This window comes from Tamandua tetradactyla, chromosome 23, assembly GCF_023851605.1.
Source record: "Tamandua tetradactyla isolate mTamTet1 chromosome 23, mTamTet1.pri, whole genome shotgun sequence".
Taxonomy (NCBI): domain Eukaryota; kingdom Metazoa; phylum Chordata; class Mammalia; order Pilosa; family Myrmecophagidae; genus Tamandua; species Tamandua tetradactyla.
In genome coordinates, this window is record NC_135349.1 from 2,006,674 (window position 1) to 2,022,215 (window position 15,542).

Sequence of the window (15,542 nt, forward strand, 5' to 3'; positions counted from 1 at the left end):
TATCCTTTGACCTGAATCCTGAAAGATTTTCTTCAGAGATACACATGGCACTCTGTACGTTGTGAAATCAAGGCTCTGTAGCTTAGGGACAGAACTTTCTTTCCCCTGTACAATGCTCCGGTCTTGACTGAGAATACCACAGCTGGACAGAGGCCTCGCAGCTCTTCACGCTCTAAGAGAACAGCACGCTGAGTCTTACTGCAGCCTCAGTGGTCTAGATGCTTCTGTAACGATGGTCACAAGAGGAAAACATCTTTTTTTAAACCCAAGGTGAAGAAATGTTATAAACATAGGGTTACGAAGCAAGTACAATGAAGGAAGGCAAGAGAACACCAGATATTAAGGACAAATTAACCCACTAAGGGCACAGCATTCGGATGAAGCCAGGAAATTTGCATCTGGGTGACAGTGGAGTTACTGCTGGTTGGAGGGACTCCTGGCATCCACTGCAGGGGAGGAGGCAGTTGCTGAAGTCCCACCAAACAAACCCTCACTGAAAGGGGAGTGGGGCCCTTGAGTGCCTGATTTAGGCCAGATGCCTTGTGGTCAGCCCTACAACCTATCTTCTCTCCTAAACTTCACAACAGCCAATAGTTCCATCTCATAAATGAAGGAAACTGGGGTGCGGTGCAGGGAGAGGAAGGTCACTTGGTGTGTGGAGAACCAGGGAGGCAGGGGTGTGAGCCCAGGCGAGTGAACCCCTTCTCCAGCCGCCGGGTGTGACCATCTATAGGCTGCCCCTGGGGGCCACCCACTGGGCACACCCGCAGTTACCCCTCACGATAGCCCTTGACTTTGGAGATGAGGGAACTCGGGCTCAGAGAGGGTATATAAGAGAAAAGGCACAGGCTGGCTGTGTGGCTTATGACATTTTACACAGTCCTTTGGGAGTCCCAAATTCACTCATTCACTTGAAAAATAATTACTGAACGCATTCCACATGTCTAGTAATATTCTAGGAACAGGGGATAGAGTGGCAAATGAAAGAGATGGCGCCTGTCCCCGTGGAGCTCACCCTCTAAGGGGAAAGATGAGAATGAAGCCAAACGTCAGGTGCGGATGAGGCTCTGAAGGAACGAAAAGCAGGCTGTGGGCTGGAGTGCAGGGTCTGGGGTGTTCAGAGAAGGCTGGCTGAAGGAGACCCAGATGAGAGGAGGGAGGATGCACCTTCTAGGCAGAAGGCAGCAGGCGCAAAGGCCCCGTGGAAGGAATGTGCACCAGAGTGTCAAGGAAGGCCAGACAGCCAGGCTGGTTGAGAGGGCTGGGCAGGGCCCGGGCAGCCAGGGAACATGGCGAGCAGGCTCTGTCCTAAGACCTCTGACCTTCGGTCTAAGTGTGAGCCGACGTCATCACACAGTACATAATTATTTTTCAAGTGAATGAATGAATTTGGGACTCCCAAAGGACTGTGTAACGTGTGATGCGTATTCCTTCTGCTAACACCTAAAAGATGTCATTCTAGTGTCATCTGGGAAACAGGCCGTAGGGGCAAGAGAAACAAGGACCAAGTGGGAAGGTGGCTGCAACCGGCGAGGTGAGGGCGGTGGAGCACAGGCTGGGGCAGGAAGGGCCCAGTTCTGAGCTGTGAGCAGGTGAGCTGGCAGGTGGGGGTGGGCACCAGCGGACAGGAGGAGGCATGGGTCCCAGGCCTCCACTCTGGCCTGGGCAAGTGGGTCAATGGGGTCCATGAGGGCAGAGACTGCTGTATTCTTGGACCCCCAGAGATTTTCACACTACACGGGTTAGGTTTGGAAGGGTTTCAGACGGCCAAGTCTCCTGTGCTCAGGTCCTTGCCTGCAGAAGTCTGGAGAGCCGAGGGCAGGGCTGGGCAGTCCGCCCACCTTGCACAGCGCTGCTGGGACAGGGCCCTGTGACAAGCTTCATCTGCTTTCAGGTTCTCTGCAGACTCCTGCCTGCACCATTAGCACCCCACCTGCTGCCCTTGGGGTGCCCCTGGAAAGAGAGTCCCAGGCCCGATTCCTGTGCTTTCTGCCACTTTGCAGAGAGACCGAGAGAAACAGCCACTGAGATAAGAAGCAAAACCAAGGATAAGCCCAAGTAACTGGGATCCAGACTGTGAGCTTTTTTATCAAAGCTAAGGTTCTGGGACTTAATGACTGCACTGGAGACCTTCGTTCTTAGGAAATGCACCTGAAAGTACTAAGCAGTAAAGGAGTATGATATGTGCAACCTACTCACAGATGTTTAGGAAACAGAAAGATGGACTGATGGCTGGTGCACTGAGAAGAATACGGCAAATGCGGTGAGATGCTAAAAGCTGGCAGATCTGGTATTGGGCAGGGGTTAGGTTGAAGTTCTCTATATGGGGTTTATATTATTCCCGCATCATAAGTTTGAAATTACTACAAAGTAAAATTACAAGAAGAAAAAGCAGGAGCAGCCCCAGGGACAGAAGTTTCTGGGGGGTGGGGGGTGGGCTGCCGCGAGGTCCAGCTGCAGGAGGAGAGAGCACTGCATTCCCGCACGGCCAGGCCAGCCCGGAAGTGAGGCGCCACAGGCGGAAGCGTTCACAGGAAGGCAGGAAGGGACACTGCAGGGGCTGTGCGGCCAAGGGGGGTTTATGGTTTTCTTAATACGGGAGCTATGACAGCACGTCTGTGTGGTGAGGGGAACGATCTGGTAGAGAAGGAAACCTTGACAATGCAGGAAGAAGGGGGGATGGCAGGAAGAGTGGGGTGAGTCAGCCCCGTCCTTATCAGCAGTCATTCCCCGTTAGCCCTCCCTCCACCCACTGGCAGCCACAAATCCACTGTGTCTCTATGGTTTGCTTATTCTGGACATTTCATATAAATGGCATCATGCAATGATAATATTGCACTGTGAGGAAAGGCCCCATTTTGTTGATCCATCATCTGTGGACGGATGGCTGATGGCTTTCACCTTTTGGCTATCGTGACTAACACTGCTGTGGACACTGGGGTACACATATATATCTGAGTCCCAGATTTCAGTTCTCTTGGGCAGGACAATAGCTAGAAGTGGAATTGCTGGATCATATAGTAATTCTAAGTTTAACATTTTGAGGAGCTGTCAGACCACTTGCCACAGCAGCTATACCATTTTTCATTGATTGTGGCCACACTAGTGCATGTGAAGCAGTATCTTACAGTGCTTAGAAGGTCTCTTTGGCTGCTTCTGTTTCTCAGTGAAATAAGCAGCAAGGTCCTCTGTTGAGTGGTGGTGGTGCAGGATTACAGATTTGAGGAGAGGTCCAGTATAAAGTGGCAGGGAGTAGAGTCTCTGGAGACCCCTGGGCAGTGCCAAGGCCCACCTGTGCTCTGGGTTACCTGCTCGTCAGGTGCTCTTCTCCAGGCACACTCAGCCGGGGCAGGCCCAGGGGGATTTAAATTAGGAGTGGGGCTTGCCAGATAAGTCTGGTGGGGCAGGGATGGGAGCGGTGATGGCGATGGCCATGGGGTTCATGCTGGGTCAGGGGGCAAGAGGGCCTTGGTGTGGGGGACGGGTCTAGGAACTGTTGGTGTGGGTGTGCCATGGAGGTACCCAGAAGAAGGGACGTGAAGGTCAGTAAGAGGACATGTGGAACTCTAACTCTAGATTGGGGAAGACAGGGGCATGACCAAAGGAGTGGCAACTGAGGTGGGGTGAGCGCCAGGCCACAAGAAGGGAGGGCAGGCCAAGGGGCAGAGAAGCCAGGTGGGGGTGAGTACTGAAGAGGTCCTAAAAGAGGTAGACAGAGGGTGAGAGGAGTGGTCAGTGGGGGCTCCTTTCAGGGAGGTAGGGTGGGGGGTGTCTGCAGCCTGGCAAACTTCTGATGGGGTAAGTTCTGGAGCCATGGGCTGTGGAGGCCCCCGCATGCTGACCCCACCTGTGCACATCTGTTTCACCATCTGTCGTGAACCCCATGAGGTGTGGGGCACTCCAGCAGCTTTATTATCAGCTCTCAGGTACCTAGACGTATCTGACACAAAGCAGGTTATCTGGTAAAATGAGAGATGAATGGATGAGCAGCCAAGGTGAAAAGGGAGTCCACCTGCAGCATCAGGCCATGTCCTTACCCTGGCTGCATGCTGGAGTGCCCAGGAAATGGGGCTGACCCTCAGTTTGAGCAGGACTGGTCCCCAGACTTGGGGCTGGGCGTCAGTGAGTGGGGGCAGGTCTGCCGTCCATGCCTGCACTTTTAATGGCTGGTCCCAGGGAAGATGGGGGCAGCCCCCTCCACCCCGACAGCCTGTGAACAGTCCTGTGGCACCAGAAGGAACCCCAAGAGAAGAGGGGAACCGCTAAGGGGCTGCCGTGACTCTGCCGAGTACCCACTGCCCATCCGGCTCCAGTCAAAGAGACCTGCTGCTCACTTTCCTCAAAACAAACCAGACTGCCCCGCCCAGCAACTCTCTGTGCAGTCTTCTGCCCCGTGGGCCCAGCTTGGGCCGGCTCCTTCACACACTTCCCCCCTGGGCCGAGGACTGGCAGCACCTCCTCCCTGGCTCACGGAGGCATGTTCACCTGTCTGTTCTTACGTGGTCCAGCGTCTGCAAGGCCTGTCAGGTGGTCTGACAGAGTGCTCAGGTCAGTAAATATGTTCAAGGAATGACTGAGTAAGTGGATTGTGAAAATGTGCAATGATCCAAATATTTATTTGATGTTTATATTACTTCTGTACTTTAAACTTAGTTGGGGTTTGGGTCTGATTTCATGAAAACAGGTAGCTAATGATGCTTCTTTAAACACCCCCTCAGTTATTTTGCTCCAGTGTAAAAAATACTCTGCCCTTTCAAATTTGGAAACTGAAAAACAACTCTTGCTTACCTCATCCAGAACAGCTTCTTCTTTCTGAAATAAAGAAATAAATCATGAATTAAGGTGAGAAGGAAGAATCTTTAACCACATAGTGTTCATTTCTTGACCTTAATCTACCACAGGCCCCTCTCTGTGCCCCACATTCCCAGGACGTTTCCCAAGTCCCTGGCCGACGATGCTAGGGGAACCCCGGCGCTCTGGTAACAGAGATGCACCCAAGCGAGTTACCACGAGGACAGCAAACTTCCCCAGGAGACATCACAGGCACCCTGAACTGAAGGTGGGCTGACTGGCCCTGACTAAACGGGCACAGCCCTCCGGGCCGGGGACACGGCTGGCACCAGCAGGTGCAGCAGTAGCAACAATCAGAGTGATCCTAACAGTGACATGCCCCGGGGCACTGCCACTAAGGACTCCCACACAGGGGTCAGGGCTGCCGACTCCTAAAGCTGAACCATCAGCACAATCACCCGGGGACCAGAAAAGGGCTTCTCAGGCCACACCTGAAATACACGGACATGGACGCATCAGCAGTCACGTTTTCATAAATGTGAGTGACGGCCAGAGTCCTTTCCAGCGTGAAGATGCTACAATGGCAAATGCATCAGTGACATGCTACCTGGCAGTTCTCAGTATTAAACAGAAGGGATGGCCCAAAGCTGCTACAGGACAAAGATGTGACTCGGCAGGAGCAGAAAAAACTGAGTACAAGGACCAGTGGGGTATAAAAAGAAGCAAAAGAAATAAAAATCTAATAAAATTCATATGAAAAGTGAGGGGATATTTAAAGCTAGCATCAAAGAGCTGATAAAGACAGACATAGGTAAGGGTTTGGAGTGGGCTGGGGAAAGAAAAAATCTATTAAACATGTAGTGTGAAAGCTGAAGAAAGGAAACGTGCCATGACTTGAGAAAGATGTAAGAGATGCGGTTGGCCCTTAAAGGAGTTGACTTTCTGAGTCACGGCCGGCTGTAGCTCATGGAGGTGAGGGAGGCTGAGGGTGGCCTGGGGCTAACTCGGCTCTCAGCTTCCCTCACTCACCCTCACTGTGACCGGAGAGGCAAGGGGGACGCTGAGACCACCAAGACTCCAGGCCTGAGCCCAGGTACCTGCCTTCTCTCCCTGGGCCTTCGGCCTTCCCAGGGACCTTAAAGGGAGAGGCAAACGTTCTAGAATTTTGTGTTTTAAAGCAGAACTCTGAAATGTAAAGGTTCAACTCATATCAGTTAAATAGTTGCATGTTTTAGCTCCTGCAGGGAAAGGAAAAGTGGACGCTGGGGGGAGGTGAAGAGCAAACGGCCATGGAAGACCTGACGGGAGGTGGACAGGGAGCTGGGTTTGTTCAGTGCCAAGTTCGTATTTTATCTCTCTAATTAAGCAAAGGACTGAGCAGAAGAAAGGTAAGAGGGAAAGAAGTGTAAAAAGCCAGCGGTTCAAAATGTTAAAACAAATGGAGTAGATTGAAATACCAGTGATCAATGAAAGGGAGTGGTGAGGGGTGCAGAAAAAAAAATAGGGGGAACAAAGTTTAAAATATATTGGGTAGCTGGAAATACTAGCAGTCAATGAGAGGGAGGGGTAAGGGGTATGGCATGTATGAATTTTTTCTTTTTTCTTTTTATTTCTTTTTTCTGGAGTGACGCAAATATTCTAAGAAATGATCATGGTGATGAATACACCATTGTGTGATGATACTGTGAGCCACTGATTGTAACCATGTATGGAAAGTTTGTGTGTTAAGAATGTTTGTGTTGTATGTTGTTTATCAATTAAAAAAAAGAAAAAAGCCAGTGGTTCAGACACGGCTAATTCCAGTTTAAGGTGAGAAGGGCACAGGTGAGCTTGGGGTATCACACTGTGCCAGGAAAGGGGGACCCTCACGGCCAAACAAACGTCACAGGTAGAGTAAACCCCTGTCACCCCAGTCTGGGACAATATGAATGCTAAAAAGAAAAATGACTAAGTAATTTTACTTTTTAAAATGTGTCTCCACACATGTATATCACAGGGAATTTTGTTCACAACTCTTTTTTGGGAGGTGGTAGTGGTGCATGGACTGGGAATGGAACCCAGGGTTCCCGCATGGCAGGCAAGAATTCTACCACTAAGCTACCCATGCATGTCCCAATTAATTTTTAAAAACTGAAGAAATAAATAGCAATACTACCCCCAACCCAGAGAGGGAGAAAGAAACTCACTTTCATCTATTGGAGGTGACTACTGGAACAGTGCCTTACGTTGGAATCAACATTTACTTAGTACTTAAAGATAAATAATTAAGCATTTGCCCTGCCTTTTTAGGAATAACTGTATCGCCAGTTGATTAAGGAAAGATTCTTCTTTCCAGAAGAACACCAGCTGTTAAATGGAAGGAGTTACGGAACTTAGGGAAGAACTCACAGTTTAACAATCCTGTGAGATAACAGATTCAGGTAGTGGTCAGTAAAGGCTGCTACAGCCAGCAGGTGGAGGGCTGGGCGAAGAGATTCGCAGAGGACCAGGCCGCTGCTCTAGAGGCTACGCGCACCATGAAGGGGGCGGCTCCTTACCCTCACCAGGTGAACAATGCGAAAACACCTGGAGGGGAAATCTGACAGACTGGCGCCTGGACCTGCTGTGGCATTCCCGAACCCTGGCCCGGTGATAACTGACTCTAATCCAGCCTGCAGACCTAATTTACAGAACAAAAGGACAGAGGAACAAGTTAAATGACACCATATGGAAATAGTTAGACAAATCTAGAAAGGGGGACATTCTAGAAGACTGCCTTTTTCAGAAAGAAAATGCCTTTAAAAAAGAAAAAAAGGTGGGGCTGTTGTAAACTAAGGGGTCAAACACATGTAATACTCTGACGGGATCTGAGTCGAAATCCAGTCTCACCTGGATCCTGTCTCTGGCATTCTTGGGACCACTGAGGTCTGACTATGAAGGGGACATGAGATGATACTGTGACATTATTGTTAATTTCCTCAGGGAAGAGAATTGTGCTATGGTTAAATAGGAGAGTGTCTTTATTAGAAGACATGCTGGAGTTTAAAACTTACTTTCAAGTGGTTCTGGGGAAAAGTCTGTTTATCTAAAACAAACAGAGCTCAATGTTCACCAGTGTTATATCGAGGTGAGGAGCAAGAACTAGTATACTGTATTGTCAAACAATTTTTGAAAACCTTCATAACAAAGGTTGGGAAGAAACAACGCTAAAATACCTTAATGGCAACTGGCTGGAACTGAGATTTTAGTAAGTTTAGCAAATAGAGCAGGCAAGCAGAGAACTGTCTTGTTTGGGCTTGTTTTGATTTTGAACTAGGGGAATAAAGTAAGCAAAGTGCTTATAATCTGAGCGGATCTTTTAAAGCATTTGGCTTATCTAAGGACACCCTGGCCTTGAAGGACTGGAACTTCAGTGGCATGTGTGCATGCAGAACCACCTGAGGAGCGTGGAAGGAAATCCCACTCCTCCAGGAGAATGCTGCAAGCTCCCTGGGCAGCTGACCAGTTGTCCCATTCAGCTCCACTTGGCAAGCTCCAGGAACATGCTGCAGACTCAGAGCCTCTCCCACCCCCTACCCCCACCCCAACCCGAGTTCTAAGATACACGTGCTTTGCTCCGAGGGAACATCCTCCTGTCCCATTATTTTAGGAGCAGCCTACTGAGGCAGGTTTCTCAGGCTCCTAATAAAAGAGAACGTGCTCCTGCGCTGCTTGTTCCCAGGAAATTGCAGAAAAGACGCCTGCTGAGTGATTTTAAATGCCCCATGCTTTGCGTAGAACTGTAACCTATCCCTAAGCTCTCCATGTACTATACAGGGTGGGTCATAGGTGAGCCCAGAGCCACCAGGCACCATCTGCACCAGGGGTCGGCTCCCTGAGACCTGCCCAGCCACGCCCCACCTGCCATCCACCACGCGGCCGTCCCACCACTGTGCGCTGATGGACCGAACGAGCTGACAATTGTCTGTGGGAAACAAGCTGTGGTCTTTTTCCCATCTCTCCAATGGAATCCTTACCTCTGAGGCCCAGCTGAAAGGTAAGCCCTTCCTGACCCCCACCCCTTTTCCCTCCACCGTGGCACCAGGAGCGTCTCGCTCTGTCTCCCTCTCCTCCCAGCCTCTGTCACGCTGTCCTTTTCCTGCCTGCCAACAGCCTCCAGCCTGGAGTCTGGCACTTCAAAGGCTCTCCATAAATGCTGGAGAAATGAACCTACGAACAGGATGATTTCTGCTGCTGGAAAAGCGTCACTGGGGGAGGGTCTGCCCTGGGGATGCTCCAGGGTTCTCCTGGGACAGCTCACCTTGTGTTGGTATGCCTTCCACCAGCTCTGCAGGATCCTGGCAGCCTCCTCTCTCCTCCAATCTTCTCCTTGCCCACCGGCGCAGGGGGAGGGAGGCCATGGAGATGGCTCCCTTGAGTCTGGCTCAGCATCTTGTGGGCTGTGGCTGCTGGAGGCACAGGAGGTTGGGGGATCTTCTGGGGTCTGTGGGAGATTCAAGACGTGAGGGACAGTCACATACCAGGAAGGAGGCCCCTGTCAGGCCCGGGGGCAGGCCTTCACCTCCGCCTGGCAGACTTTCTAATCAGGAGAAACCCTAGCTATGCTGTCCAGAGGGCTGCATGACAAAACTCCTTGGAGGAACAATGTTTGGGCTGAACTTAGACTTAAACTAGGTTTTCTCTTTGCTCTCTAAACATTCTGTTGCTACAATTTCCCAGGAGAAGAGAGGTGAGAACCCCTGGAATGTCTGGAAATGAGCTTTTCACAGGCTTGTGAAAACACAGGAAAATGTTTACTTTTGCAAAGATAATCATCTCATTTTTTAAATCTGATCATATGTTCTTTCTTTTAGTTTAATATTGTATTACAAAAATGGAATTCCTGATTTGTTAAAAGACTTGGGGGACAAGATGGCGGCTTAGTAAGGTGCGCGCGTCTTAGTTCCTCCTCCAGAGCAACTACTAGGTGACCAGAAACAGTGCAGAACAGCTCCCGGGGCCACGGCAGGGAACGGACACACAGCGTACCCCAGTCTGGACTGGCTAGAGCATCTGCAAGACTCCGCTGCGGTGAGCTCCCTGAGCGGCGCGCACTTCCCCGGGCCGCGGTGGCTGGCTGCTGGCGCCGCTCCCTCCCTCCTTCCCGAACCAGCTGAGAATCTTGGAGAGGCAAGTTTCCGAAGCCGCAGTGGCCGGCGCCCCTCTTTCACGTGTGGCTTCCCGGACTGGCTACGAGCCTCGGAGCAGCGGGCTCCCCAAGCCGCGGGGGCCGGCAACCGGCACCCCTCCCCAGCGGTCAGCTTCCCGGACCGGCGGCGGGTCTCAGATCGGTGAGTTTCCAAGGCCGCGGGGGCCAGGGACCGGTGCCCCTCCCCCACAGGCGGCTGCCCGGAGGGAGAGGAGGGAGTTTCCGACAGTGGCAGGGACTGGGTCGAACCAAACACCAATAGTGGCATTAATAAAGGAGCCACAACATCTTTTGCTGGTGGGACCCAAGACAGACAAGCGCCACCTACTGGGCAGGATAAAAAAAACAGAGTCCAGAGACTTCACAGGAACATCTTTCAACCTGCTGGGTCTCACACTCAGGGAAATCTGATTAAATGTTCAGACGCCAGCAAAAAATAACAAATCACACCAGGAAAATTGAAGATATGGCCCAGTCAAAGGAACAAGCCAACAATTCAAATGAGATACAGGAGCTGAAACAATTAATTCAAAATATACGAACAGACATGGAAAATCTCTTCAAAAACCAAATCAATAAATTCAGGGAGGACATGAAGAAGGCAAGGGATGAACAAAAAGGAGAAATGGAAAGTCTGAAAAAACAAATCACAGAACTTATGGGAATACAGTAGAAGAGATGAAAAAAACAATGGTAGATTTCAAGAGACAGAGGTTGGAATTAGTGAACTGGAGGATGGAACATCTGAAATCCAAAAAGAAACAGAAACTATAGGGAAAAGAATGGAAAAATTTGAGCAGGGGCTCAGGGAATTGAATGATAATATGAAGCGCACAAATATACGTGTTGTGGGTGTCCCAGAAGGAGAAGAGAAGGGAAAAGGCGGAGAAAAACTAATGGAAGAAATTATCACTGAAAATTTCCCAACTCTTTTGAAAGACCTAAAATTACAGATCCAGGAAGTGCAGAGCACCCCAAAGAGATTAGACCCAAATAGGAGTTCTTCAAGACACTTACTAGTTAGAATGTCAGAGGTCAAAGAGAAAGAGAGGATCTTGAAAGCAGCAAGAGAAAAACAATCCATCACATACAAGGGAAACCCAATAAGACTATGTGTAGATTTCTCAGCAGAAACCATGGAGACAAGAAGACAGTGGGATGATATTTTAAACTACTAAAAGAGAAAAACTGCCAACCAAGAATTCTATATCCAGCAAAATTGTCCTTCAAAAATGAGGGAGAAATTAAAACATTTTCAGACAAAAAGTCACTGAGAGAATTTGTGACCAAGAGACCAGCTCTGCAAGAAATACTAAAGGGAGCATTAGAGTCAGATACAAAAAGACAGAAGAGAGAGGTATGGAGAAGAGTGTAGAAAGAAGGAAAATCAGATATGATATATATAATACAAAAGGCAAAATGTTAGAGGAAAATATTATCCAAAAAGTAATAACACTAAATGTTAATGGACTGAATTCCCCAATCAAAAGACATAGACTGGCAGAATGGATTAAAAAACAGGATTCTTCCATATGCTGTCTACAGGAAACACATCTTAGACCCAAAGATAAACATAGGTTGAAAGTGAAAGGTTGGGAAGAGATATTTCATGCAAATAACAACCAGAAAAGAGCAGGAGTGGCTATACTAATATCCAACAATTAGACTTCAAATGTAAAACAGTTAAAAGAGACAAAGAAGGACACTATATACTAATAAAAGGAACAATTAAACAAGAAGACATAACAATCATAAATATTTACGCACCGAACTAGAATGCCCAAAAATACGTGAGGAATACACTACAAATACTGAAAAGGGAAATAGACACATATACCATAATAGTTGGACACTTCAACTCACCACTCTCATCAATGGACAGAACATCTAGACAGAGGATCAATAAAGAAATAGAGAATCTGAATATTACTATAAATGAGCTAGAGTTAACAGACATTTATAGGATATTACATCCCACAACAGCAAGATACACCTTTTTCTCAAGTGCTCATGGATCATTCTCAAAGATAGACCATATGCTGGGTCACAAAGCAAGTCTTAACAAATTTAAAAAGATTGAAATCATACACAACACTTTCTCGGATCATAAAGGAATGAAGTTGGAAATCAATAATAGGCGGTGTGGTAGTTAGATTCAGTTGTCAACTCGGCCAGGTGAAAGCACCTAGTTCTGTTGCTGTGGACATGAGCCAATGGTAGGTGAATCTCATCTGTTGCTAATTACATCCGCAGTCGGCTAGGAGGCGTGTCTGCTGCAATGAGTGACGTTTAACTTAATTGGCTTGTGCTTAAATGAGAGAACGCAATGTAGCACAGTCTAGCAGCTTGGCATTCCTCATCTCAGCACTTGCAGCTCAGCCCGGGCCCTTGGAGATGGAGAAAGAAATCACCCCGGGGAAAGCTGTTGGAACCCAGGGGCCTGGAGAGAAGACCAGCAGAGACCATCCTGTGCCTTCCACGTAAGAAAGAACCTCAGTGGAAAGTTAGCTGCCTTTCCTCTGAAGAACCAACAAAATAAATCCCCTTTTATTAAAAGCCAATCCGTCTCTGGTGTGTTGCATTCCGGCAGCTAGCAAACTAGAACAGGCGGAGTGCCAGAAAATTCACAAATACGTGGAGGCTCAACAACACACTCTTAAACAACGAGTGGGTCAAAGAAGAAATTGCAAGAGAAATTAGTAAATACCTCGAGGCGAATGAAAATGAAAACACAACATATCAAAACTTATGGCACGCAGCAAAGGCAGTGCTAAGAGGGAAATTTTATTGCCCTAAATGCCTATATCAGAAAAGAAGAAAAGGCAAAAAATTCAGGAATTAACTGTCCACTTGGAAGAACTGGAGAAAGAACAGCAAACTAATCCCAAAGCAAGCAAAAGGAAAGAAATAACAAAGATTAGAGCAGAAATAAATGAAATTGAAAACATGAAAACAATAGAGAAAATCAATCAGACCAGAAGTTGGTTCTATGAGAAAATCAATAAGATTGATGGGCCCTTAGCAAGATTGACAAAAAGAAGAAGAGAGAGGATGCAAATAAATAAGATCAGAAATGGAAGAGGAGACATAACTACTGACCTCACAGAAATAAAGGAGGTAATAACAGGATACTATGAACAACTTTACGCTAATAAATACAACAATTTAGATGAAATGGACAAGTTCCTAGAAAGACATGAACAACCAACTTTGACTCAAGAAGAAATAGATGACCTCAACAAACCAATCACAAGTAAAGAAATTGAATTAGTCATTCAAAAGCTTCCTAAAAAGAAAAGTCCAGGACCAGACGGCTTCACATGTGAATTCTACCAAACATTCCAGAAAGAATTAGTACCAACTCTCCTCAAACTCTTCAAAAAAATCGAAGTGGAGGGAAAACTACGTAAGTCATTCTATGAAGCCAACATCACCCTCATACAAAACCAGGTAAAGATATTACAAAAAAAGAAAACTACAGACCAATCTCTCTAATGAATATAGATGCAAAAATCCTTAATAAAATTCTAGCAAATCGTATCCAACAACACATTAAAAGAATTATACGTCATGACCAAGTAGGATTCATCCCAGGTATGCAAGGATGGTTCAACATAAGAAAATCAATTAATATAATACACCATATCAACAAATCAAAGCAGAAAAATCACATGATCATCTCAATTGATGCAGAGAAGGCATTTGACAAGATTCAACATCCTTTCCTGTTGAAAACACTTCAAAGGATAGGAATACAACAGAACTTACTTAAAATGATAGAGGGAATATATGAAAAACTCACAGCTGATATCATCCTCAATGGGGAAAAATTGAAAATTTTCCCCCTAAGATCAGGAACAAGACAAGGATGTCCACTATCACCACTATTATTCAACATTGTGTTGAAGGTTCTAGCCAGAGCAATTAGACAAGAAAAAGAAATACAAGGCATCAAAATTGGAAAGGAAGAAGTAAAACTATCACTGTTTGCAGACGATATGATACTATACGTCGAAAACCCTGAAAAATCCACAACGAAAACTAGAGCTAATAAATGAATACAGGAAAGTAGCAGGCTACAAGATCAACATTCAAAAATCTGTAGTGTTTCTATACACTAGTAATGAACAACCTGAGGGGGAAATCAAGAAAAGAATCCCATTTACAATTGCAACAAAGAGAATAAAATACTTAGGAATAAATTTAACTAAAGAGACGAAAGACCTATACAAAAAAAAAAACTATAAGAAACTGCTAAAAGAAATCACAGAAGACCTAAATAGATGGAAGGGCATACCGTGTTCATGGATTGGAAGACTAAATATAGTTAAGATGTCAATTCTACCTAAACTGATTTACAGATTCAACGCAGTACCAATCAAAATCCCAACAACTTATTTTTCAGAAATAGAAAAACCAATAAGCAAATTTACCTGGAAGGGCAGGGTGCCCCGAACTGCTAAAAGTATCTTGAGGAAAAAAAACGAAGCTGGAGGTCTCACACTGCCTGACTTTAAGGCATATTATGAAGCCACACTGGGCAAAACAGCATGGTACTGGCATAAAGATAGATACATCGACCAATGGAATCAAATAGAGTGCTCAGATATAGACCCTCTCATCTATGGACATTTGATCTTTGATAAGGCAGTCAAGCCAACTCACCTGGGACAGAACAGTCTCTTCAATAAATGGTGCCTAGAGAACTGGATATCCATATGCAAAAGAATGAAAGAGGACCCGCATCAAACGCCCTATACAAAAGTTAACTCAAAATGGATCAAAGATGTAAACATTAGGTCTAAGACCATAAAACAGTTAGAGGAAAATGTAGGGAGATATCTTGTGAATCTTACAATTGGAGGCGGTTTTATGGACCTTAAACCTAAAGCAAGAGCACTAAAGAAGGAAATAAATAAATGGGAGCTCCTCAAAATTAAACACTTTTGTGCATCAAAGAACTTCATCAAGAAAGTAGAAAGACAGCCTACAGAATGGGAGACAATATATGGAAACATCAGATAAAGGTCTAGTATCCAGAATTTATAAAGAGATTGTTCAACTCAACAACAACAAAAAGATAGCCAACCCAATTACAAAATGGGAAAAAGACTTGAACAGACACCTCTCAGAAGAGGAAATACAAATGGCCAAAAGGCATATGAAGAGATGCTCAATGTCCCTGGCCATTAGAGAAATGCAAATCAAAACCACAATGAGATATCATCTCACACCCACCAGAATGGCCATTATCAACAAAACAGAAAATGACAAGTGCTGGAGAGGATGTGGAGAAAGAGGCACACTTATCCACTGTTGGTGGGAATGTCAAATGGTGCAACCACTGTGGAAGGCAGTTTGGCGGTTCCTCAAAAAGCTGAAGATAGAATTGCCATACGACCCAGCAATACCATTGCTGGGTATCTACTCAAAGGACTTAAGGGCAAAGACACAAACGGACATTTGCACACCAATGTTTATAGCAGCGTTATTTACAATTGCAAAGAGATGGAAACAGCCAAAATGTCCATCAACAGACGAGTGGCTAAACAAACTGTGGTATATACATACGATGGAATATTAT

At 46.5% G+C, this 15,542-nt stretch overlaps 1 protein-coding gene across 15 annotated transcripts in view; it reads right to left on the reverse strand.

Moving 5' to 3' along the window:
* IQCE (IQ motif containing E) overlaps nt 1–15,542 on the reverse strand; it is a 105,056-nt gene that overhangs the window by 20,934 nt on the left and 68,580 nt on the right. For all 15 annotated transcript variants that reach the window (XM_077140461.1, XM_077140460.1, XM_077140462.1 and 12 more), the window contains 2 exons: nt 9,071–9,253; nt 4,789–4,812 (listed from right to left, as the gene is read on the reverse strand). In XM_077140461.1, coding sequence (XP_076996576.1) covers nt 4,789–4,812; nt 9,071–9,253 — 207 coding nt within the window. The remainder of the gene's footprint in view (nt 1–4,788; nt 4,813–9,070; nt 9,254–15,542) is intronic.